At 35.8% G+C, this 26,043-nt stretch overlaps 3 protein-coding genes across 3 annotated transcripts; all 3 read right to left on the reverse strand.

Annotated features, from left to right (window-relative positions):
• Window positions 1–1,474: 1,474 nt before the first annotated feature.
• LOC132164271 (uncharacterized) lies at window positions 1,475–3,079 on the reverse strand. Its single transcript, XM_059574751.1, has 4 exons — window positions 2,698–3,079; window positions 2,408–2,619; window positions 1,965–2,232; window positions 1,475–1,889 (listed from the first exon to the last, which is right to left on the reverse strand). Exons 1-4 carry the CDS (start codon window positions 2,947–2,949, stop codon window positions 1,581–1,583), a joined length of 1,041 nt encoding a protein of 346 aa, XP_059430734.1. The 5' UTR covers window positions 2,950–3,079; the 3' UTR covers window positions 1,475–1,580.
• A 2,330-nt stretch (window positions 3,080–5,409) lies between these two features.
• LOC132163400 (uncharacterized) lies at window positions 5,410–10,300 on the reverse strand. The gene is made up of 5 exons (XM_059573685.1): window positions 10,021–10,300; window positions 7,821–8,074; window positions 6,506–6,717; window positions 6,158–6,419; window positions 5,410–5,876 (listed from the first exon to the last, which is right to left on the reverse strand). Exons 1-5 carry the CDS (start codon window positions 10,118–10,120, stop codon window positions 5,586–5,588), a joined length of 1,119 nt encoding a protein of 372 aa, XP_059429668.1. The 5' UTR covers window positions 10,121–10,300; the 3' UTR covers window positions 5,410–5,585.
• A 2,592-nt stretch (window positions 10,301–12,892) lies between these two features.
• LOC132164223 (uncharacterized) lies at window positions 12,893–24,279 on the reverse strand. Its single transcript, XM_059574683.1, has 5 exons — window positions 23,234–24,279; window positions 17,122–17,375; window positions 13,954–14,165; window positions 13,589–13,850; window positions 12,893–13,297 (listed from the first exon to the last, which is right to left on the reverse strand). The coding sequence occupies exons 2-5, from the start codon at window positions 17,371–17,373 to the stop codon at window positions 13,007–13,009; spliced, it is 1,017 nt and encodes a 338-aa protein (XP_059430666.1). The 5' UTR covers window positions 17,374–17,375; window positions 23,234–24,279; the 3' UTR covers window positions 12,893–13,006.
• Window positions 24,280–26,043: the final 1,764 nt, after the last annotated feature.

The following is a 26,043-nucleotide window of genomic DNA, read 5'->3' on the forward strand; positions in this document are numbered from 1 at the left end:
AAAATGTAATTTTTCCTAAAACTTTTTTTTAGGGGTAAAAACCTTGTCGGGCCCATATAAAGGCATATATATATATATATATATATAAAGGCTTTAGAAATCCTTGGGGGTGCCATGGATCCCCAAGGCATGATGTATGTCCGCCTTTGCCTGTTCAATTTAGAAATCCTTGGGGGTGCCATGGATCCCCAAGGCATGATGTATGTCCGCCTTTGCCTGTTGGGGACGTGTCAACACCTGCAAGACAATGAACAATGAGGTAGAGAGTTTGCCAGAATCAATTGGCAGAAGATAACTTCAATGCTTAAGTCAATATCTGCTTTCATAAGGTTGTAAGAAGATGGCAGTATTTGAGAATAAGAGAGTGTTCGAATCCTCATACCTAAGTCTCCTTGGCTATTTATACCGCCTAAGTCTTATTGAAATTGATCCCCTAACTTCACAAATCCCGAGATTAGGGCATGTAAGGTGGCCATGGATGTGACACTGGGTAGCGACATGTCAACAAGGGGACGTTCCCATACCCTTTATGTAAGACTATGGGTGAAACTCGAGGATGACTCAATACGGTGTGACACATTATTTTTCTCAAGTTTTAAGGGCTTGAGAAGTGATGAATTGATTGTATCGGGCCCCACTTTGCTAACATTTAGATGATAGGGACAAGTACTTGGCAATCAACATGAGAAATGAACAAGGATTCAATTCTTAGTCTATTGTCATTGTGATTGCCAACCTGCTAGCGGTGAGAATCTTCGATTACAATATTATCAATTTAATTAACTAAGGCTTGACATTGAATTTGGATTGCTCAACGGGCCTTGGGCTTGAAAGCCGGCATGTTGAAATTGGGGGATTATGATCTTCTCCATTTCAAATTCCCTCAATTTAGTGCATTTTGAAGGGTAGTGCATTTAATGCACTACCATCATTAAAACTTTTATACAACACTACCATTCAAAATGCACTAAATAGAAGAAATTGATGAATTTTGAAATTGAGATGATCATTTTTCGAAATTGGGACAATTAAAGAATTTAAAAAACCAAAAGGTCTTCATTACTGTTACCTATTGAAAAAATAGGTTTTTCTTTTTGGGCCAGATTGAAAAGAATTATTAAAACAGCTCTTTTTTTTACACCGGGATATTGAAAAACTCATTAATTGTAAGTGCACTCTAGTCCTCCCACAAACCTGTGCTTGTTATTCCACCCAGTTCTGAACAGTGTATCCAATGCAAACTGAAAAATAGCATTAGGATGAAAGGAACTACCTATTCTTTTTTTTAAGACCAAACCCATGTTAATTTATTGGTCTCCTAATGATTTGCTAAATAAGGAGAAAGGCCTCTTTTTTTTTTTTTTTTTGGTGTGTGTTACTAACCCTTTCCTTGGAGTTGTGTTTCCTATAGTCGATGAAAGTAACTTTTTTACAAAAGGTTGAATGTATGACATAAAATTATTAAGCTAAAATAAATAAACAAATCATTTTACTTGAATTTTATTGGCCATCTCATATGGCATATATACCATTATACCAATACAAGCATATTTCTGGATCGGCTTTGGGGTGAAGAAGGCCTATAAGACACAGGGTTCTTCTCCAAGCAAGAGTTCCCTGAACATAGCCTCACACAAACCACTCTCGTGAATCATTAGATGCCCACCATCAGAAACCTCATGGTACCTGATCCAGGGGAGCTTCTTCACCAAATATCGCTGCATTTCAAATGGCACAAGTTTATCTTCATGTCCATGCCAGAGATGAACAGAGGCCTCATTGTTAGGGTATGGATTTTTAATCTCCATTGGGTCGAATTCCCAGTTCCCAAAATGCACTATTATGTCTCTATGCAGGGATTCGTAGACCCCTTGTTGTATTACCTTATGCTGCATACACAAAAACACATGACCTTGTCATAACTGGCCATAAACCATCACTAAACAAGTAAAGGGAAGCTTTACCTCATCAGGCATTGGCACTTGTGACATTTTCTGGATGGTTTCTACATCGCGTTTGTTAAAAAGAATAGGGTGTCTTTGCAAGATAGAACAATAAGGGAACCACTTCTGGGTCATCCACCAGTAGACTAGTCCAGGGGCATAATGCCCAATCCAGAGTTTCCATTGATCTCTCTTTAGTTGTTTCTTGTACACCTCATTCATCAGTTTCGGAGGAAAAGAAGGCCACCAAAAATTGATCACTGGAACCACCAGAGACACACCAGCTAGCCTGCAACATTTAATTCAACAATTTCATAAAATTCTGGTCACTTGTTGATATAATATCCCTTGTCTTCAAAGTGTTTTGTACAGGAGAGAACCAAATTGGCTTCAAAACAAAAACAAATGGATGATAAATTAAACCAAAAATGGCATGAAAATAGAAGTGGGAAAGAGTAGCTTGCCTGTGTGGTATGTATTTGAGGCAAGCCCAAACTGGGTAAGTTCCAAGTGACATTCCAATTATATAAAACCTGGGTCCTAGCTTCAATTGGTCAGCCAGTTCTTGAATATCAAATGCTTCACTCCTCACCGACCGCTTCGGATTTGGATCACTTTCACCATACCCAGCTCTGTCAAATGATACTATATACACACCCACCTCATCCATCAATTCCTGCAACCTCAAAAAACAATTATGTTCAAGATGTTTGATTTATAAGCAAAAGGGTTGGTTTGGAGCAGAATTCCTTACCTGAGAGAGTGGCAAATACATGTCTTTGGAGCTGTCAAAGCCATGGACAACGATGACTTTGTACTTGGCATTTTCTTTAGCAACACCCCTCTCTCTGTAGGCCAGATGCCTCCCATCTCCCAGCCTAATTCTTGGTGAAGTAACAGGAGGGCCATTTGGTGTTCCACATATCTTGGGAGGTGGAGGCTTAGTGCTCCTATAAGCATATATGATGACACCCACTACAAAAACCGAAGCTGCCAATGTAAACATCTCTGGCACAGACAAAGATAATGGGAAATGTGTAGAAATGTAAGAGGAGATAGACAATTGTTTGGGGTAGTGATAGTAGAAGCTGTTATAAACGTTGGTTTCTTGTTTTGGTAGCCTAATTTATTGACTTTTAGTTCATAGCTGCCCACCTAACCTTCTGGTAAAAATATTATAACATATAATCAAACGAATGGGAAAGAAATCTTCTGCATAATGGGATGCGAAGATTTAATACAAGCGAGTGCACGAAAGCAGAGTCCTTCATTGTTCAACTTTACCTGCTCGGATTGGGTATTTTGCATTTCAAAGTTGGGGAACCAAAAAAGTCATTCCCTTTCCTTTTTGTCATGCACTTTTTGTTGGAATCTAGTAGCTACTACCGGCATTTCTTTGGGTTGAATATTAATTACAATCATTATATTTACTAATTTCTATTGACTTTTAACTTTTAATATTTGGTGATTACAAGAGCTATTAGAAAAGTTGACCAAGGGCTAAGGTAACGATCCGAGGTACCTACAAAGAAAGAGAAAGATAAGCATCCGAGCTTGGTAAAATGAGCCAAGGGTGATAACTTTGATGTTTAAGTCAGTATTACTGAGAAGAATGGTTAGAAGATAAGAAATAGAATTCAAGAGAAGGAGACAAAAATACATTTTTTACCTAATGTTTGTTGCCTTTTATAGTCAGTTTTTTAGTCATTTTAAGAGTAGGGGACAAAACTAAAAAATAATAAAATTTTGGGGGTCAATTTCACAGAAGTGACTAAAATTTAGATGAAAGTTTCAATTTTTGTGATTTTTAAAATTTTAGAGGGGCCCGAAAGCCCCAAAGCTAGGGTTGATTCTGCCCGTAATTGGAGGCTTTCCTGTTGTTGTATTCCCTAGGTCATGTGACTCCTCCAAACCATCGTTTAATGCTGGGATTGTGAGAACCGACGCTAATGTATTGAGAGATAGGATCTGGTGTGGCTCTTTGTGGTTGGGTATTCGGGTCACTAGGCCTAACACGCCATGTTTAGGTATTCAGGGCGATGGGTTGGGTATTCGTAGATCTGGGCAATGGGTTGAGTATTCAGGTCACTGGGCCTAACAACAGTAAAAAAAATGAGTTCAAACTTTATTCACATCATTCATTTTCTATTTCAATTAAATATTTTATTTGTTAACAAAAAATTTCAATCCATATACAAAAAAATTGAATGTTAAAATATTAATTAAACAATCAAATTAACTATTTATTATTGGTCTAAGCTTTTAGAATAGTTGGTAAATTGAGTTTAGCTCTCCTGCTCCTGTATAGCTCTTAGCTGCGGTTTGAATACTTGCATTTCCACTCACTGAAAAAAACAAAAAAAAAAGGTTAGGTTAGGCCCTTAGGGGTGTGTCTCGTTGGTTTACCTACCCAACCGGGCCAACCGGCCCGGGTTTCAAGTTTGACTCAAGTCCAAGAAACCCAACTGGAAGGAAGGACAAGTAGCATATCTTATTTTTTGGTTTGGCAGCTAGAAAATCCCCATCACTTTAATAATTAATTCTTATTTTCGATGCAAAAAAGGGCCTGAATTTACATAATTTTATAATATAAAATTTCTTTCAAATTTTAGAAAATCCTTATGAATAATATGAAACATTAAGCTTCAGCCTTCCATTACTATTTAAATTGAAGAAAGTGAAGATAAATGAAGATTGAAAGTATTTATAATTAACAATTCATATTTAAATTTTGTGACAATCTCAAGTTGCCATCTCCACGGATAAAAATGCGAGCACAAAAATGGAAATATAGATTTTTTTTTTTTAACAAAATAAATAAATAACGTATGAATGTAAAAAATAAGAAATAGAAATATACAATGCTCCACGACATACATTTTTTTCCTAGCTTTGATACAATTAACCGGATGCCAATTGCCAATCGAGACTGCTGGTAGGGAAACGGAAAAAAAAAGTGAAAGAAGAGATTATAATGTACCAGTTGAAAATAGTTCTGATGCTTAAGTTAGTGAGTGATTCAAGCACTCTTAAAAATAGTCCATATTGCAACGCTCATAAAGCGCCCACAAAATATGCCATTATGAGACAATGAATGAAACACATTGATGTCATTTTTACTATCTTGTTTATGATACTTGTGGATTTTGTTTTGACCTAACCCTCCTACATTTACGACATGAAACTCATTTATGATTATTTTAATTCTCCTGGCATTCTTGTAATTCCGTTGCACCCCTAAGGCTAATATTTAACAAACCTAGCCCTAACAAACCGACGTGTTACATAGCTTGTTTAGTATTACTTGGATTAATGCTGCCAGTAAGTTGGTTTTTACATACTCCCCCTTGCACGCTGATGTGGTAGTGTCACGTCACACTGCCATGTCATCGCATAAGCTAGCCATACGTAAAGTATACGTATGGCTAGCATTTTTCATGTTATTTTGCATGAATTTACAATATAATGCAGCTTAATATATTTGATGTTGCAGTTTCTTTTATATATATAAGATTCCACAGGAAGGAAGTTTCTCCATTTACATTACCACCATAGCAGTATAGAAGCAATACCTAAGCAGGGAACATCAAAAGAGTTTATTTTTAGTGAGATATCATCGTAGTTTGCCTCAAAAAGAGAAGTTTATCCAAGCAAAAGTGCCCTTAAAATGGCTTCACATGTTTCACTTTTGAAGAACATCAAATGCCCTCCATCAGCAACCTCGTGATAACGAATCCATGGAAGCTTCTCTGAAATATAACGGTTGAGCTTAAAAGGAATGATCCTGTCTGCATAGCCCTGCCAAATGTGAACCGCGCCATCATTTTCAGGGAACGGATTGTTTATGTCCAAGAGATCAAATTCCCATTTGGCATAACCAGCCAATATATCTCGATGCAGTGATTCATAAACACCTTGCTGTTTTATCTTTTCCTGAATCCAGAAACATAAACGAGTATTAACAGCTGAAGAATCTCCTGTTTTTACTCCTTGCATCATCCGAAATGCAGTTCCGAAGTTTGTGATGGATCTTAGAAACTACTGAATTCATGATTTTACCAAGGCCAACTTTTGATTTCAAAGCATATATCTATAGTAGCACATAGGTGATTCAACCAACAGTGAATTTGAAATTAAAAACAACGTAGCATCCTTATAAAAAGAAATATTAATGTCGTGCGACAAACCAAAAAAAGTGTGGGATATGTGACTACCTGGCCTACACTTGGAGCCTCTAACAAACTCTTCAAGATCTCTAAATCTTGGTCGCCGAACATTGTTCCTCGTTCCGTCATCAATGAAGGGAACCATGTCTGAGTCATCCACCAATAGAATAACCAAGGAGTGTAATGTGCAATCCGAAATGACCTTTGGTAGGATGAAGGCAGAGTCTTAAATGCTTCTCTTGATAGATTGGCAGGAAAAATAGGCCACCAGTAGTGCACAAAAGGAACAACCAGGGAAGCTCCTGACAACCTGCAAATAATGTCTCCGTAACATATGGAAAGAAACCAATCAGAACATTAAAAAAGAAATGGTGGTAGTTGAAGTAAGGAGCATGCCTATGTGGTATGTACTTCAGGCAACTCCAAATAGGGTAAGCTCCCATTGAGATCCCAATTACATAAAATTTGGACCCAATCTGCAATTGATCAGCTAGTTCTTGAATATCAAATGCTTCACTCTTCACTGAGCGAGAAGGATATGGATCACTGTCTCCATAACCTGCTCTGTCGAAGAACAGAATATATATCTTTAGCTCCTCTATAAGTTCCTGAAAATAAAATATATTCACCAATTTACTATATTTTACAGCATATTAAACAGAATAGTGCAAAATGCATTCCAGTTCAATGAGTGTAAAAAAAGAAATGTCCTTGTAGAAATGATTCCATTGAAGATCAAAGTATAAATATCCAGGTAGATCCAGTACCGAATACAGTCTTACATCTAAAGGTAATAGAAGACAAAATGGAAGCTTGATTTTGATCATCTTTATTTCCGGTATTAGCTATCAGTATTTCAGATATATAACCTCTACATTGCAATAAAGACTTCCTATATTGCCGTTAATCATCAAGAAAACAAGGCATTTTGATTTTTGGTGCAATGATAAAAGTCTTGGGCATTCAAGTGCAAGTGTGATAGCAAAGCTCAGGGCCATATCCAGGTTTACCCCAAGGATCCTACTTTGACAGCAGCAGCCAGCAAGACTATGTAATAGCCTTCCTTTCTATTATTTGCATCTGAACAAACTTTAATACATATTTAGAGTGCATACATTAATGCTACATGAGCCATACTCACCACGGAATGGATGAGGTGGGAGTTCTCCCAGAAATAAACAATAAATACATAAAATGTAAAATGGAACAAATCAGTGACTATAAGATCCCACTAAACAAATAGTAAGAACTGATAGTTTTGTACAAACACATGACAATCAAAGAACAAAAACAAGGAGATAATTCGAGCAACGAGCTCACGGTTGTATGCTCTGTTTTCTCATTTACGCTTAACTTTTGTACTGAATACAAAACAATATAATAGACCTAAAGGCAACATAAAGACTAAAATACTCTTAGTATATACATATATTCTCTAACAAGAAAGACTTTTTGCTGCATCTTCCAGACCAATATCTCTCTCTCTCTCTCTGTGTCATCTTTTCATTCAAGGATCTTCATTGCAGTTAAAACAAATAAAAGCAATCAACTTAGATAACATGATTTTCTTTTTCTTTCCCCACATATCCTGGAAATCAGATTTAAGTGCTAATTCTTCTATCCAGCTGGTCCTTGAAACAGGAAATTCAACCACATTTCTGAACAAGTTAAAAAAGTCTGCAACAATTAAATAAGCAGAGTTAGTTCATACTTGTGGGACAGGTAGAGCCAGATCTTTTGAGCTGTCAAAGCCATGAACGACAATGATCTTGTACTTAGCCTCTTCCTTTGGAACTCCAGACTCCCTGTAGGCCAAATGCCTTCCATCACTGAGTTTCACTCTAGGTGAAGTGATAGGAGGACCATCTGGTGATCCACATATTTTGGGAGGTGGAGGCTTCAATGCCTGATAAGCCCACCCCAAAAAACCCACCGCCAATGCCACTGCAATTGGTGCAATCATAGCTGGAGAATGTGATATCATAGTTAGTACCATGTAAGTAACAAGATAAAAGAACCAACTACGAAGAAGGAAAACTTTTCCAAAAAATATATGAGTTGCAAAGTTCTTGATGTAATATTTTTGTGAAATACAGCACATATAGACAATACCAGGCAGGGTCTCCTTATCTTTCATGGGGCTTCAGATGTTGATCGTTTTATAAGGACTCATTCATTTTGACTGTTTGCTATCATTATACTAGCACAAGGTTTATTCTAAAAATGTTAAATTTCCAGAAAGCAGCTACTACAATGTTTGTGTTTTTCTCCTCTATATGATTACTAGCAAAAATAAATGTCAACAGGAGAAGATCATCAAGTTTGGGCAGGAGTTTGAACTCATATATCTCGAATTACCACAAACATTGAAGTTGATTAGAAACTGTCCACCAGTAAAACAAGGTAATGCAAGTCAATATAAAGCAATAGCTATTTATGCAGCATAACAAGCCACTAAAACGATATTCAATGATATCAGTTGACCAATTATTCAAAAGCTTAAGCTAATAGGCCCATTGAGTGAAATATTTAATTGAATGGGAGTTGAATTACGAAGACAAGATTTGACATGACCTCTGCTATGATACAATATTAAATCATCAATTATCCCAAAAGTTTAAGTTGGTAGGAAATTGTGAATTTAATTATTTAATTAATGATCTAACAAATGACTCGGTTTCTTCATGATTAGTGGATTCAATGGCATGGCATGGCAGCCCTATAAAAAGTGCTTGGGTGGCATAATGATTGATAAATGAGTCCCACTTGTATAAACTCAGCGATTTCAACAGTGTAATAGGTCAAGGATAACCAGATCTTTTTATTATCTAACCTCCATGTCTAAAAAGGAAAATGGACGAGGTACTCTCATTGAGATAGATTAGACAATTCATACAGGAAAGGAAAAACACAATGAAACTATGCAGAAGCACAGACTGGAGTAGTCCTTTAATGTTTGATACCAAGTAATAATATAAATAATTCAGTTTTTATCAGCAACTTAAATGTATACATAATTGAAATGAGACATAAATTTTAAATAATGAAGAAGAGATTATTTTCACACAAAAAGGAGTTTGTGCAGTGGGCACACATTCAATTATAAAGGCTGAGGACTCATGGTTATGACTTGAAAAGCAAATATGACACCAGATAAAATAATTTCAGATAACTTTTTTGATTAAAGTATTTTGTGGGAGATTAATTTCAAAGAAACTAGGTGCCCTGCCAACCCCAAATAGCTGATCTTTGTTGTATTGGGTTGAGTTTATTAATTACGGAGTTTATGAACTTAATAACATCATTAAGTTGTTGACTTGTTGTCACAGACTAATAATTCACAAATTATAAATATGACTTCATTCTGCTCAACCAAAAAATCTTATTTTAATTTTACCGCCCCATATGCAGTTGAATCAAGTCTGCCTCTTAATTAAATCGGACAAATAGCACTTCTAATTGGGATTAAGCCTTTAAACTGCTATAGGAAAGTCCATGAGATAATTTATTAAGAACTGATTTAGATTACATTGACTTCATTTCTTAATAAATAAGAACATTGCAAGTTACAATTTTCACAAGTACACAACAAAAAGGTCAAGCAAGTAGACCACAGATCATCTCCAAGAGTACGCAAACCCAAACTAATTTCACTTACCAAGATTTGCTGTCATCTTTCGGATTCATCAAAAGTGAAAGTGCTATCGCCAAACTAAGACCATATCATTCTAAAAAGCAATCCAATTAACAAGACAACTCTACATTTCCCTTAAAAACACGGAAAATATACTAAATTTTCACTCTATCTGATCTAAATGAATCAAATTTAAGCAAAATAAAACGAACCCATAAACAAGAACTGAAATTCAAACAAAATAAGATAGAAAAAGTGAAAATTTGCGAAAACCCACCTGAAGGAAGTGGAAGAAGAGAAGTGGGTTTGGCTTTGATCTTCCTGGTGTGAGCCCTGGCTTGCGCAGCATAAACTTTCTTGCTTGTCCCACCAGCCATTCCTTCCAATTGCAAGAGTACAATCACTCTGCATAGGACAAACAAGTGACGAAGACCCACCAGAGAGTTTGAACCGCAGAATCGCAGGCAAGTGAAGGCGCATTTTTTCTTTTTTTAAGAAAAGGAGGGTCCAGATAAAACGTACGCGTACAGCGTGCAAATTGCAATGCCATTATAGGCCATTGTGCTTAATGATTTGTAAAAGACCGGTGGGTGCAAGTCATTTTCATCAGAGGAATTCACTCACACTCCTCCTATAACACTCTGAAGCGCAAAGACTTTTTTTTGTTTTTTTTAACGTATCCACACAAGGAAAAAGAAGGGAAAGGTAGAGAAAATAAAAACTTGTGAGTTTGGCTTTATGATTGAGCTATGCCTTGTGACAACGCACACACTTTTTCATGGTCCACTGAAAATCACTATTAATTTATTTAGAATTTAATAATAATCATTAAAAAATTAATATTAATTTTTAATCTCCCATTCGAGAGAAATATCAAGAGATTAGTGCCACGGGCTTCTCCCGTAATTCGGTATTTGTTGCAGAATCAGATTTACTGAATTTAATATATGCTTTTATAAGTTACTTCAAGTAACACTTCATTAGTAAATATTTAGTGATTGACTACATAGTTTATTTATTACATATACATGTTCCAATAATTAATTTTCCGTTGATGATTTTATAAGTTAAATAATCAGTTTTTACTTTTCCACATATATAATAAATAGTATTTACTTTTCCATTATTTATTAAATATAAGTGACTTATTACAATTTCTTATAAAATGTCTCGTTAAGAGATGAGAAACTTTGTTATTTGGTAGTTTTACTTCTTTGATGAAAACAAAATCTATAAGTACGATTTTTATTCTTGTTAAATACTTTTTACTTCTTTTATCCTAAGAGTAATGTTATATGTTAAAACAGTTTTTGGTATGGTGATCTACAAGGCCAATTCGTAATCTTCTCCTACGCTCCTTTTTCCGATATGCAAGACACAATGGTTCAGAGAATACACCAAAATGTTTCTGATGGATCTTCCTTCGATGCTAAAGTTAATTTCCTTTTTTTTTTTTGTAGTTCAAGAACCAGAAAACATATCGCATACGTGAGCATATTTATAGACTAGGTTGCCCATCGCTAAAGATGGTAATCGGGCTGGGAATCCGGAATCCAAGAGTAATTGACAGATGAATTAATAATCTAATCCTCTGGCTGTTACGGGCTAAGTGTAATTGTCTTGATAATTAATGTGATCCCTCAAATGGCTTGTAACCACCTCGATAGTTAATGCATATCCCATGATTGGCACATACTATAAACAATAAATATGTTGCTCTCTTGCTTGGCTATTATGACAAGCTCAGTTGGTAATCTCTCCCGAGCTTCCTTTCCACATTTCCTTATCTTCTGCACCCGAACATGCTCTCCCAAGGTAGTGTGAGTCTTTGATGGCACCGACTTCCTATGGGTCATTCAGGTTCATGGGTCAGGTCCTATCGTGTTGAGTTATAGGTATACATGTAATCAGGGGCGGAATTAGAATCTTAGGTTTGGGGTGGGCAAAACTATTAAAAAAAAAAAATTTTGGGTGTTGCAAAAAAATGTTTTTAAGTTAATATCTTAAAAAAAAAAAAAAAAAAAATTGAGAATGTTTTAAAATTTTGGGTAGGGCCACAACCCCCCAAAGCCTTAGCTGGGTCCACCCCTACATGCAATTATATAACTCAACACGAATACAACTCATTTTAATTAATCATATTAAATCCATTAATCCTAACATGAACTATCTAACTAACATGTGACATGATACGCTTCACATAATTCATTTAATAAATAAATTGTGTTTGGTTGATATAAACATGACCCGTTTCAAGCTATTTAATATAAAAATAATACATATTCAGATGCTCAAAAAGTGCCCACAAAATATACCATAGGATGAATGAAACACATTGATGCCATTTTTGTTATTTTGTTTACGATACTTAAGGATTTTGTTTTGACCTAACGCTTTCCGCATTATGACATTAAACTCATTTAGTATTATTTTAATTCCCCTGACATCCTCATAATTCCTTTGCGCCTCTAAGGCTAATAATTAACAAATCTAGCCCTAACAAACTAGGGGTGTTACATAGGTTGTTTATTATTACTTGGATTAATGTTACTTGTACATAGGTTTTTACATACTCTCCCTTGCATGCTAATGTGGTAGTGTCGCAACAATCGCACTTACATGTCATCGCATAAGCTAGCCCTATGTAAAGTATACATATGGTTCGGCATATAGCTTACATTCACACATTAAAGTCTTATAGGTTACATGTATATTTCCTTAATTTATGATGTGAGTATACAACTCTATTTATAGATCTTTACATGTAATTTAAAAGAAAAATGATAAAGGCACAACTTAAACCTAACTTTGGCCCAACTTTTCTCTTTAAGTTTTTTTTTTTAAAAAAAACTGCATGTGGAGGAGAGAGAGAGCCTTAAACTAGAGAGAGAGAAATTTGCTCTAAAAGTTGGGCCAAAGTTGAGTTTAAGTTGTGACTGTATCACACCTCGATTTAAAATATTTCAAATACAAACATATCTCTTAAATTAGGATTAACAAATATTATCTAAATCTCTTTATTTATGGAATACAAAATCAACATTTATTCTAAAATATTTATATTCTTAACAGTATTTGACCTTTCAGATAAAGCAAGGTCAGATAAGATGTTCTTATATATATATATATATATGATGCCAGAAGAAGAAAGTTTCTCCATTTACATTACCACCATAGCAGTATAGAAGCAATACAAAAGCAGGAAACATCAAAGAGTTTATTTTTAGTGAGATACCATAGTAGTTTGCCTCAAAAAGAGAAGTTTATCCAAGCAAAAGTGCCCTTAAAATGGCTTCACATGTTTCACTTTTGAAGAACATCAGATGCCCTCCATCAGGAACCTCGTGATAACGAATCCATGGAAGCTTCTCTGAAATATAACGGGTGAGCTTAAAAGGAACGATCCTGTCTGCATAGCCCTGCCAAATGTGAACTGCACCGTCATTGTCAGGGAACGGATTGTTTATGTCCAAGAGATCAAATTCCCATTTGCCATAACCAGCCAATATATCTCGATGCAGTGATTCATAAACACCTTGCTGTTTTATCTTTTCCTGAATTCAGAAACATAAACTTGTATTAACAGCTGAAGAATCTCCTGTTTTTACTCATTGCCTAATCCGAAATGCAGTTTCACAGTTTGTGATGGACCTTAGAAATTACTGAATTCAAGATTTTACAAAGGCCAACTTTTGAGTTTAATTCATATATCTTTAGTAGAAGATAGGTGATTCAACCAACAGTGAATTTGAAATAAAAAACATTGTGCCATCCTTATAAAAAGTAATATTAATGTGGTGCGACAAAACAAAAAAAAAAAGAAAAAGCGTGGGATATGTGACTACCTGGCCTACACTTGGAGCCTCTAACAAACTCTTCACGATCTCTAAATCTTGGTCGCCGAACATTGCTCCTTCATCCGTGGTCAATGAAGGGAACCATGTCTGAGTCATCCACCAATAGAATAGCAAAGGAGTGTAATGTGCAATCTGAAGTGTCCTTCGGTACGATGAAGGCAGTCTCCTAAATGCCTCTCTTGATAGATTGGCTGGAAAAATAGGCCACCAGAAGTTCAAAAAAGGAGCAACCAAGGAAGCTCCTGACAACCTGCAAATAATGTCCCAGTAACATATGGAAAGAACACTAAAAAAAAAAAAAAAAAAGGAAAATGAAAATAAATGGTGGTACGTAGTTGAAGTAAAGATCATGCCTATGTGGTATGTACTTCAGGCAACTCCAAATAGGGTAAGCTCCCAATGAGAGTCCAAATACATAAAATTTAGACCCAAGCTGCAATTGATCAGCTAGTTCTTGAATATCAAATGCTTCACTCTTCACTGAGCGAGAAGGATATGGATCACTCTCTCCATAACCTGCTCTGTCGAAGAACAGGAGATATATCTTTAGCTCCTCTATAAGTTCCTGAAAATAAAATATATTCACCAATTTACTATATTTTACAACATATTAAACAGAACAGAACAGAACAAAATGCATTCCTGTTCAATTAATGAGCGTAAGAAAAAGAAATGTCCTTGTAGTAATGATTCCATTGAAGATCAAAGTATAAATATCCAGGTAAATCCAGTACCGAATAGTCTTAAATATAAAGGTAATAGAAGACAAAATGGAAGCTTGATTTCCATCATCTTTATTTCCGGTATTAGCCGCTATCAGTATTTAACATCTACATTGCAAAAGAGACTTCCTATATATATTGCCGTTAATCATCAAGAAAACAAGTAGTGCATTTTGATTTTTGGTGCAATGATAAAAGTCTTGGGCAGTCAAGTGCAAGTGTTATAGCAAAACGTTTATGTAGCGTGACTTAGTGAGATACAAAGAAAACAGTAACAAGAAGAAAAGTTAGATATTTCTAGATCTTGAGTCTATCAAATATCTGACAAATCTTCTAAAAAAGCTAGAGCCTATAGGGTTTGAAGGAAAAGTATGAAGAAACTCAACTCTGAGTATTCTTGTTGAAGAAAACTGAATAATAATCAAAAGATGCGTTATAGGGTCTATAAAGCATGTATTTATAGGCCCCAAAACCCTAATCCTAATAAAAATACAAAATATAGTTGATTTACAATTCTACAATGGCTGTTCGGACGTAGCATAATGCCGTTCAGACGGTTACTGAAATAAAGAAGTAAAAACAAGAAAATAACATAGGTGTCCAAATGGTCTCTAGACAAGGACTTCAGATGAAGCTCTCGGGTTTAGGCTTGTCCGAATGGTCTTTGGACGAGACTCTGGACGAGCCTCTCAAGATTACTCTCATCCAAACGGTTGCAAACGAAACTCCAGACAAGGCTTTTGGGAAGACACTTCACTCTCCCAGTCTAGACAGGCTTCAGACGAGATTGCACATGAAGCCTGGAATTCAGCTTTGGCGTGAGTATGTGATCTTGTCTTGACTCTCCATGGTACGACTCCTCGAGGTGCCTCCACATGAAATCCCAAGCACTTTGATCTACATCAAAAACTTAGGGCTATATCCAGATTTACCCCAAAGATCTTACTGTTTGAATAAGTGGCTCATATTTTCTCAAACATAGATTGTAATACTAAAACTATTGGCCCATTGGGTGTAATTAAGTTTTTGTGGGTCTGGAGACAATAAGTTGTGGGGTTATTTTGGAGTTTTCCAAAATACTTACAATTAGGGTTTTCTTATAAATATGTTATATTGTAATCCTAAATAATTGAATAATAAAATATAGTTGCACTCTCATGTAGACTTAAGCACATTATCAAACCACGTAAATCTGTGTCTCGACTCTCTCTTGATCTCTCTCTTTTTTATTCCATATTATTCATTACTGTTGTGCATGATAACAACAATTTGTATCAGAGCTTCATTCTACGATGGCTGGGATTGGCGTACGTCTTCTGTGAAATTCGAAGCGATGAAGGTCGATGGAACCGATAATTTCGGGTTATGACAGAGAAGTGTCAAGGATTTGTTGGTGCAATAAGAGATGGTGAAGGTGTTATATATATATGGGATGAAACCAGCAGGTATGCCGAACATAAATTTGAAGGAACTTAAGGCTAAAGTTGTATCTACTAAGGGTGGGCATGAGTCAGTTTGGGTCGCTTTTTGGTCGTTTCTGCTACCCGGCTTGCACCCAGGGGGTTTGAAAAATCCTATTTGCAACCCGGATACAGTGAACCCTATCCACCAGGTTTCAGGTTGGATGAGGCAGGTTGAACGTGGCGGGTTGGGCGTGTCGGGTCGGGTGTTTCTCAAAATATTGATTATAACCATGATGTAGATACTTCACAAAAGCTTTAACACTCAATTTAACAACAATCAAGAACTTAAAGAAAGTGAGATGTAACAATATCTTACCAATGAAATCAGGGATTATATGACCATTGGAAAATCTACCAGTGGGGTACTTAAAAAAGGATTCACTGTACGGGGCCAAAATTTGCCTAGAAATTGGTTGTATTGTTGATATAGTTATTTTTTCCCGCATAGAATAACGAATCCCCAAAGATGAATAAGGAAGCATGTTTTTCCGGTCGGCAAAGCAGGGTGGCGAGAGAGAGGGAGCAACGAGAAGAGGAACGGAGGACCGGCGAGAGAGAGAAGGTGCAACGAGCAGAGGAGCGGCGAGACTTGTGAGAGTGAGAGAGGACTGAGGAGGCGACGAGAGAGGGAGCAACTTAGAAGAATTAGGGTTTTTTCTTTTTCTTTTATTTACTAAGGGGCGGATCGGGGCGGGGCAGGAACCTGCTGCCCAAAATTGTATCTACCCGGCCACGCCCCGCACGGGTTGGAAGAAATCCAACCCGTTTTCGCAAAAAATGCAACATGAGCCATACCACAGAATGGATGAGGTGGGAGTTCTCCCTGAAATAAACAATAAATATATAAAATGTAAAATGGAACAAATCAGTGATTATAAGATCCCACTAAACAAATAGTAAGAACGACTTTTTGTACAAACTCATGACAATCAAAGAACAAAAACTAGGAGATAATTCGAGCAACCAGCGCATGGCTGTATGCTCTGTTTTCTCATTTACGCTTAACTTTTGTATTGAATACAAAACAATATAATAGACCTAATGGCAACATAAAGACTAAAATACTCCAAGTATATATATATATATTCTCTAACAAGAATGACTTTTTGCTCACCTTCCAGACCAATATCGCTCTCTCTCATCGTTTCATTCAAGGACCATTGTAGTTAAAACAAATACAAGCAACCAAGTTAGATAACATGATTTTCTTTTTCTTTCCCCACATTTCCTGGAAATCAGATTTGAGTGCTAATTTCCTTGAAACAGGAAATTCAACTACATTTCTGAACAAGTTAAAAAAGTCAGCAACAATTAAAGAAGCAGAGTTAGTTCATACTTGTGGAATAGGTAGACTCAGATCTTTTGAGCTGTTAATGCCATGAACAACAATGATCTTGTACTTAGCTTCTTCCTTTGGAACTCCAGCCTCCCTGTAGGCCAAATGCCTTCCATCATTGAGTTTCACCCTAGGTGAAGTGATAGGAGGACCACCTGGTGATCCACATATTTTGGGAGGTGGAGGCTTCAATGCCTGAAAAGCCCACCCCAGAAAACCCACCGCCAATGCCACTACAATTGGTGCAATCATAGCTGAAGAATGTGATATCATAGTTAGTACCATGTAAGCAACAAGATAAAAGAACCAACTACAAAGAAGGAAAACTTTTCCAAAAAATATAAGAGTTGCAAAGTTCTTGATGTAATATTTTTGTGAAACACAGCACATATAGACAATACCATGCAGGGTCTCCTTATCTTTCACGGGGCTTCAGATGTTGACCGTTTTATAAAACAAGGCAATGCAAGTCATATAAAGAAATAGCTATATATGCAACATAAAAAGTCACTACAATGGTATTAGTTGACCAATTATTTCAAAACCTTAAGCTAATAGGCTCATTGAGTGAAATATTTAATAGAATGGGAGTTGAATTACGAAGACAAGATTTGACATGACCTGTGCTATGATATAATATTAAATCATCAATTATCTTAAAAGTTTAAGCTGGTAGGAAATTGTGAATTTAAATATTTAATTAATGTTCTAACAAATGACTCGGTTTCTTCAAGATTAGTGGATTCAATTGAAAGCATATAAAATAATTATGCTACAATAAAACGCAGTGGAAATAAAGGATTTAGAATCACCACCAACCATTGTTGCTCAAGTGTAATGAAGAACCTCTAAGCAATATCAATCTCCAGCAATATGAACCTCTATAAAACAAAATAGAAAAGGGATCTTATGACCTATGCCTACAAGTACCAAATAATGGAATACACATGGCTTTTTATAAGTAGGCCAGGGACCCTTATTCTTAAATGTTATTGATTTTGCTCCTCTCATCCAAAAGCAAAATCACTCAATAAAATTAATTTCATCAACTCCATAACATCTTTTAGAATTTCATAGCATCTTTTGGCTATAATAAATCACTTGATTATCGTAACCATAATTATAATAAATATAGTAAATAAATGTGACATAAAGGCTATATCTCATAAGGATTTTCTTACATTCTCCCACTTTGCCCTTATTACACATAAATTCCTTACACAGTTTAGTTATATAATATGGTCATTACTTTATTTATTCTAAACATTTATGAAATTCTCCCACTCACATAAGGAATACTACTCATGAATCATGCCGGGTAAAACCATTATATAATAAGTCATCCCTTCTATGCATTACAATATATAATATCCCTTAAATTAGTACCGTATGGGCAATCAAACTTTATGAATAAACTTCCCATAAGTTATTCGGGTCCAACTTTATTTTTATCCTCATGGATAAGGTAATAAATGTGCACACAACTTTATGACAATAACTTGATGTCTATAGACTAAAAGAAAGAACTAAATACAAAATGAATCAATGAGCACCACATGACTTTTCAATAGCTTTACCTATAAACCTTTAGTCTTAGGATCCGCAATCATCAATTCGGTACTGATATGCTCAATGAGCACTTCATTTCTTTTGATCTTCTCTCTCACACGAAGGTACTTGATGTCAGTATGCTTACTTCTGCTTCGAATTTTATTATTCTTAGAGAAGAATATGACAACACGATTATCGTAGAAGATCTTTATTGGTCTTGCTATAGAATCGACAATTTTGAGACCACCAACAAAATTTCTCAGTCATAGTGCCTGTGTAGTGGCTTCGTAGCACGCAATAAATTCTACCTCCATTGTAGATGTAACAACTATAGTTTGATTGTTGCTTCTCTACAATATAGCCCTTCTAGTAAGAAGAAAGATATACCCTGAAGTTGACTTTTTGCTATCTACACATCCAGCAAAATATGAATCTAAATATCCAACCACCTCCAAATGGTTAGTGTGTATATATGTCAAACTGTAGTCCTTGGTTCATTGCAAATACCACATGACTTTTTTTGCAACTTTCCAATGTTCCAGTCCTGGGCTGCTTTGATATCGACCCAACATTCCAACTGCCATTGCAATGTCAAGTCTAGTGTAGACCTGTGAATACAATAGGCTGCCGACTGCAGATGCATATAGAATATTCTTCATCTGCTCTTGTTCCAATGCATTTTGAGGACATTGATCATTACTGAATTTATCCGCTTTAATGATAGGTGCTACAGAAGCCGAACAGTTCTTCAGTCTGAATCTCTTAAAAACTTTTTCAATGTAGGCCTTTTGAGACAGTTTTAACATTCTTTATTTTTTGTCTCTATGAATCTCTATGCCAATAACATAAGAGGCTTCACCCAAATCCTTCATTTCTAAATTTTGAGAGGAATTGCTTGGTTTCATGTAGTAAACCTAAATTATTACTTGCAAGCAAAATATCATCTACATACAACACTAGAAACATTATTTTACCCCCACTGACCTTAAGGTATATACATTGATCAACAAAGTTCTCAATAAAACCATATGAGGTAATAACTTTGTGAAATTTGATATATCATTGATGAGAGGCTTGTTTTAGCCCATAAATAGATTTTTTTTTTAGTTTGCAAGCTTTCTAAGTGTTATCATCAAAATCTTCAGGTTATTTCGTTTAAACCTCCTCTTCAAGATCGCCATTTAGAAATGCTATTTTCACATCCATTTGATGTACCTCTAGATCAAAATGAGCTACTAATGACATGATTATCCTAAATGAATCATTCTTTGATACTAGAGAGAAGATTTCATAATAATCAATGCCTTCTTTTTGCATAAAACCTTTGGCCACAAGTTTAGCTTTATATCATTCAACATTACCAGAAGCATCCTTCTTAGTTTTGTAAACCCATTTGTAGCCTACGGTTACAGCTCCCTCCAGTAAGTGAACGAGATCCCAGACTTGATTTTTAGCCATGATTCCAACTCTTTCTTCATGGCATTTAACCAGAATGTAGAGTGATCTCCACTCATGGCTTGTGAAAACGATTTTGGATCATCCTTAGGCCCAACGTAAAATCGAACTCTTGGAGGTATACAACATAATCATTATGGATTGCTAGTCTACTTATTCTAAAGGATCTTTTTAATCCTACTTCCTCCACATTTGGAGGAGGTTGAGTAAGTTCATTTTGAACTTGTTCCTCATGAGTTGGCTGACCTGAAATTGATTGAAGTTCAAGTTAATCAGTTTGGATTTCCTTGAGCTGAATCAAACATCCTTTAGATGAAGGAGCTTTAGTCAACTCTTGTGTTTCATTTGATTCAATCCTTTGAGGGTAAGCACTCCCACTATGTTCAAAATCCTCTAGAAATTTTGCATTTATAGACTCAACAATTCTAGTACTATGAGAAGGACAGTAAAACCTACCTTTGGAGTTTACTGCATAGCCAATAAAATGAACGCGTCTAATTTCTTCAGATTTGGATTGTAAATCCTCACTTCAGCAGGACAACCCTATATGTGTAAGTGATTTAAACTTGGTTTCTATCCATTTCATAATTCAAAAGGTATTTTAGGGACAGCCTTTGATGGGACCCGGTTTAATACATATACAACAGTTTTTAAGGCTTCACTCCATAGAAATAAAGGTAGCTAAGAATTACTAAGCATGCTCTTAATCATGCCTATAAGTGTGCGATTCATTCTTTCTGCTACACCATTTTATTGTGGTGTGTCAGGTATTGTGTATTGAGCAATAATGTCTTCCTCTTCAAGAAATTGAACAAATGGACCTATCATTTGTCCATTTTCTACGTACCTATACTCTCCGCCTCTATCAAATCTTATGATCTTGATTTTTTTTTCCTTTTGTTTCTCTACTTCTACTTTATAGGTCTTGAAAGCATTTAGTGTTTCAGCCTTATCATTTAGAAGTTAAAAATACATAAACCGTGTATGGCCATCAATAAAAAATAAAAAATATCTTTGACCATTCAGACAGAGAGTATAGAAAGGTCCATAGATATCTATATGTATGATTTCAAGAATCTCATAACTCTTTTTGGCATCTTTAGTGGTCTTGTTGGTTTTTGCTTTCCCTTTATGCAATCCACACAAATACCTAAATTAGTAAAGTCAAGAGTTTTTAAATCTCCATCATTTACTAATCTTTTGATGTTCTCTCTCACACAAAGGTACTTGATGTTGATATGCTTACTTCTGCTTCCACTTTTATTATTCTTAGAAAAGAATATGGCAACACGATTATCGCAGAAAATCAAGAGAAATTTTATTTTCAATGTTAAATTTACTATCTTATTCTAATTAAGTCATAAAAATAAAAACTTCCCTGTGGGGATTAATAATTAAATTTATGAATTAATTACAACGTGATGTTAATTTCCTTATGAAGTTCACGTATATAAGCTTGATGCAATTATCATTATAAAATCGAATTGTTGTGGCTCTCCCAAAATTATTTAGATAATTACTACTTCATTAATATTTAATAACTGTATAAATGCCAAAATAAAGTTCCCAATTATAAAAAAACAAACCTACATGAAAATGGGTAAACAGTATTTTCCAAAGTGAGGGGGTGCACATTGGACACTCTTAAATCCCAAGACTTTCCTTGCTAGAACTTTCCTAGACATTGCAATTTTGGATAGTACCATAAATATTCACCAACATATGTGGCTTAGTTAATTATTCTCAAGTCTAGGCATCAAACAATTTATATTTAAACAATATAAATTAAAAGTATAAACTTATTCCTATGTTCATGCATTAAAGAAACAATAATTTTAATACCGAATAATTTAAATCACAAGATAAATAAAATTGTGATATGTGAACATAGTAAATTGCATGGCCTAATGGTCTTAGAAAATGGCCTTAGCCCTTTATACCTGGAAAAATCCAGGTTCTAAACTTTTATAATGGCCCTTAGGCCCAAAAATCCAGGTTCTAAACTTTTAGGCCGTTTATAATGGCCTTAGGCCCAATTTTTTTTTTTTTAAAAAAAACGGATGGGCTACTATGATGGGTTTGTTTTCTTAATCGGGTTGGGCCACTTAATTGGGCTAAGGGTAAGAGCACTTAATTACCCAGTTTTTTATTTTTTATTTTTCTTTTATTTTTTTATTTTTTTTATATATACACTGGACCGGGCTTGGGTTAAAAATAAAACCCATACCCAATGGCCCGCATATTGACCCGGTTTCATATGGGTTTGAAACCCTACTCGGAAAAAACAAAACCTAACCCAGCATCCTTAAATCCCTAGCCGCCACCCCCTTCTCCTTCCTCATGCGCCGCCGCCCATCGGCCAATCTTATGCGCCGGCCACCAAGGGCCGCCGCCTAATGGCCTAACAAGTTTTGTCGACCGGCGAAAGGGTCGTCGTTCCACCCACCCGACACGGGCTGCCGCCTTTGTCCGTTATTGGCGACTCGGCGAAGAGGCGCCGTTATTCTCTCACAGGCGGCCGTGATGGGCTGGCGCTTGCTTCATGCGGCTGCCGTGCAAGGCCACCGTACAGCAGCCCCAGACGACGCCGACCGGCAGGAAGCCGTGGCGCCGTCCAACCCACATCCACGGGATCTTTCGACGTCACCCACACCGTCAAAACGCCGTTCATTCCCGCGCAAGCCGCTGCATCCTTTACGTGGCCAAACGCCACTTGTTTGCGGCCAGGACAGTGGTTCACGGCGGCCAGGGCAGTGGGTCACGGTGGTCAGGGCAGTTTCATTTTTGGGTCAGTTTTCTGTACTCTGGCCTCCAGGTTTCATTTTGTTTCAATATTCACGGGAACAAAAAATACAAATATTATTGAAATAAATAAATAAATAAAACAGGGCCGTGGGTTTCATTTTATTTCATTTTTTATTTTTTTAGAATTAATCAGGATACATATAATAAAAACAAAACAGGGCAGTGGGTTTCATTTTATTATTATATTTTTTTTTTGGCGGCCATTTTATTTCAACATGCAACAGAATACATATAATAAAATGCTAAGCAAAATAAATTATGCTATAATAAAACTCAAAGGAAATAAAAGATTTAGAATTACCTCCAATTAATATTGTTGCTCAAGCGTAATGAAGAATCCCCGAGCAATGTCAATCTCAATACAAACCTCTATAAAACAAAATAAAAAATGAATCTTCTTACCTATGCCTATAAGTACCAAATGATATAGGTAGGCCAAATTACTCAATAAAATTAATTTCATTAACTCCATAATATCTTTTAAAATTTCATAACATCGTTTGGCTAAAATATATCACTAGATTATCTGAATTGTAATTATAATAAATATAGTAAATAAATGTGAAATAAAGGCCAAACCGCGTAAGGATTTTCTTTCATCAATGACATGGCATGACAGCCGTATAAAAAAAAGCTTCTATTGGAAAGTCCATGAGAAAATTTATTTAAGAGTACGCAAACCAAAACTAATTTCACTTACCAAGATTTACTGTCATCTTTCGGATGATTCATCAAAAGTGAGTGCTATCTCCAAACTAAGACCATAACATTCTAAAAAGCAATCCAATTAACAAGACAACTCTACATTTCCCTTAAAAACTCGGAAGATAGTCTAAATTTTCACTCTTATCTGATCTAAATGAATCAAATTTAAGCAAAATAAGACGAACCCATAAACAATAACTGAAATTCAAACAAAATAAGATAGACAAAGTGAAAATTTGAGAAAACCCACATGAAGGAAGTGGAAGAAGGGAAGTGGGTTTGGCTTTGATCTTCCTGGTGTGAGCCCTGGCTTGCGCATGCAGCATAAACTTTCTTGCTATTCCTTCCAAGAGTACAGTCACTTTGTATAGGACAAACAAGTGACGAAGGCCCACATGAGTCTGGAGAGTTTGAACCGCAGAATCGCAGGAAAGTGAAGGACAATTTTTTCTTTTCTTACTAAGTTCCATTGTAACCATGTCAATGGGTATAAAAGCCCCATTGTAGTCTTGTTAAGGCATTCGAGCTTTCAGTATCATTTTGTAATCAACTAGCTTAGCATCCGTAGATTCTGTTTAGCTAGTTCTCAATTGTAGAAGGAGACATTACAAAGTGGCTTGAATAAGAACTCTGTTTCCTATTTTCTCGGTAAAATCCTCTTAACCAAACGCTAGTTTACTCTTATTTTCTTGTGAGAGCAAATTGTGTGTTGTTACACTCTCTCGCTCTGTTTCTCTCCCTCGATCTCTCTTGAGTATTTCTCTTCCATAGTCTCTACAATCCTCCATCTCTCATGGGTTATCATCTTCTTTCAAATATTCTCATCAGTCTGTGAAGAGGGACGAAGCAGACCTTTCATATCAAAATGCTATCTAAATGAAATTCTAACTTTTCTCTCAACTTTATTAATCCATTTGTAGGCACTCCTTTTTTCACCAAGTCAAAATACTATAAGCTCTCGGTTCTCAACGATGGCAAAACATGTGTTAGAATATAATATGGTATTATCAGTTCTGGAGACATCCTAATAGGATTTGATGCAATCCTCAACTCCAAAGTTGGCCCACGAAATGATGAGATTTAACTTTCTAGATGTTTTTTTTTTCCCAAGCACATCTTCTGCAAATTTTTTTGCCCAAAGATTTTAATATTTTTCCAAAAAGGAATTTTTGCCATTAGATTGTTTTTAAGGGTGGTCATTCGGGTTCATGGGTTGTGTCTCAATTGTGTTGAGTCATAGGTCTACATGCAATCATGGGCGAAATTAAAATTTTAGGTTTGGGATGGATAAAACTATAAAAAATAAAAATAAAAAATAAAAAATAAAAAAATGAGAATGTTTTAAAGTTTTGGGTGGAGTTAGCCCCCCAAAGCATTAGTTGGGTCTCCCGGCATGCAATTATATAATTCAAAACCAACACAACTCATTTTAATTAATCATGTTAAATTCATTAATCTTAATATGTGACCGTGTGACACGATATGACTCTCATAATTAATTTAATAAATAAATTGTGTTCGGTTGATATAAACATGACCCATTTCAACCTATTTAATATAAAAATAATACATACTCTAATGCTCAAAAAGGGCCCACAAAATATGCCATAGGATGAATAAAACACATTGATGTCATTTTTGTTATCTTGTTTATGATTGTTAGTGTATATGGGACTTTAGTCCAACATTGCTAAGGAGAGGGAGCCTTACTCGCCTCTAGCCTCTGTATAAGGAGGCCTCTACCACACCATTCCATACACCTCACACAACCATTCCCTAGGGGGATGGTAGTGTATATGTGAGACTGAGTCCCACATTGCTAAGGAGAGGGAGTCTTACTTCCTCTAGCCTCTATATAAGGAGGCCTCAATGTAACCATTTCTCTACACCTCTATATAGTATATACCTCTCAACACACTTCTCTTACGCTCTCTCTCATTCGTATGGTTAGCATTTTTCATTTTACTTTGCATAAATTTACAATATAACGCGGCCACAACCCCCCCCCACCTTTTGGCTAAAGCAAGCAAGATCAGAATAAAAGGCCAATCCCCAGGAGAGTTTTAGGCTAGATAAGATGTTGCAGTTTCTTTTATATATATATATATATATATATATATATATATGATGCCACAGGAAGAAAGTTTCTCCATTTACATTACCACCATAGCAGTATAGAAGCAATATCTAAGCAGGGGACATCAAAGAGTTTATTTTATATATATATGATGCCACAGGAAGAAAGTTTCTCCATTTACATTACCACCATAGCAGTATAGAAGCAAGACAAAAGCAGGAAACATCAAAGAGTTTATTTTTAGTGAGATACCATAGTAGTTTGCCTCAAAAAGAGAAGTTTATCCAAGCAAAAGTGCCCTTAAAATGGCTTCACATGTTTCACCTTTT

This window comes from Corylus avellana, chromosome ca10 (assembly GCF_901000735.1).
Source record: "Corylus avellana chromosome ca10, CavTom2PMs-1.0".
Lineage (NCBI taxonomy): Eukaryota > Viridiplantae > Streptophyta > Magnoliopsida > Fagales > Betulaceae > Corylus > Corylus avellana.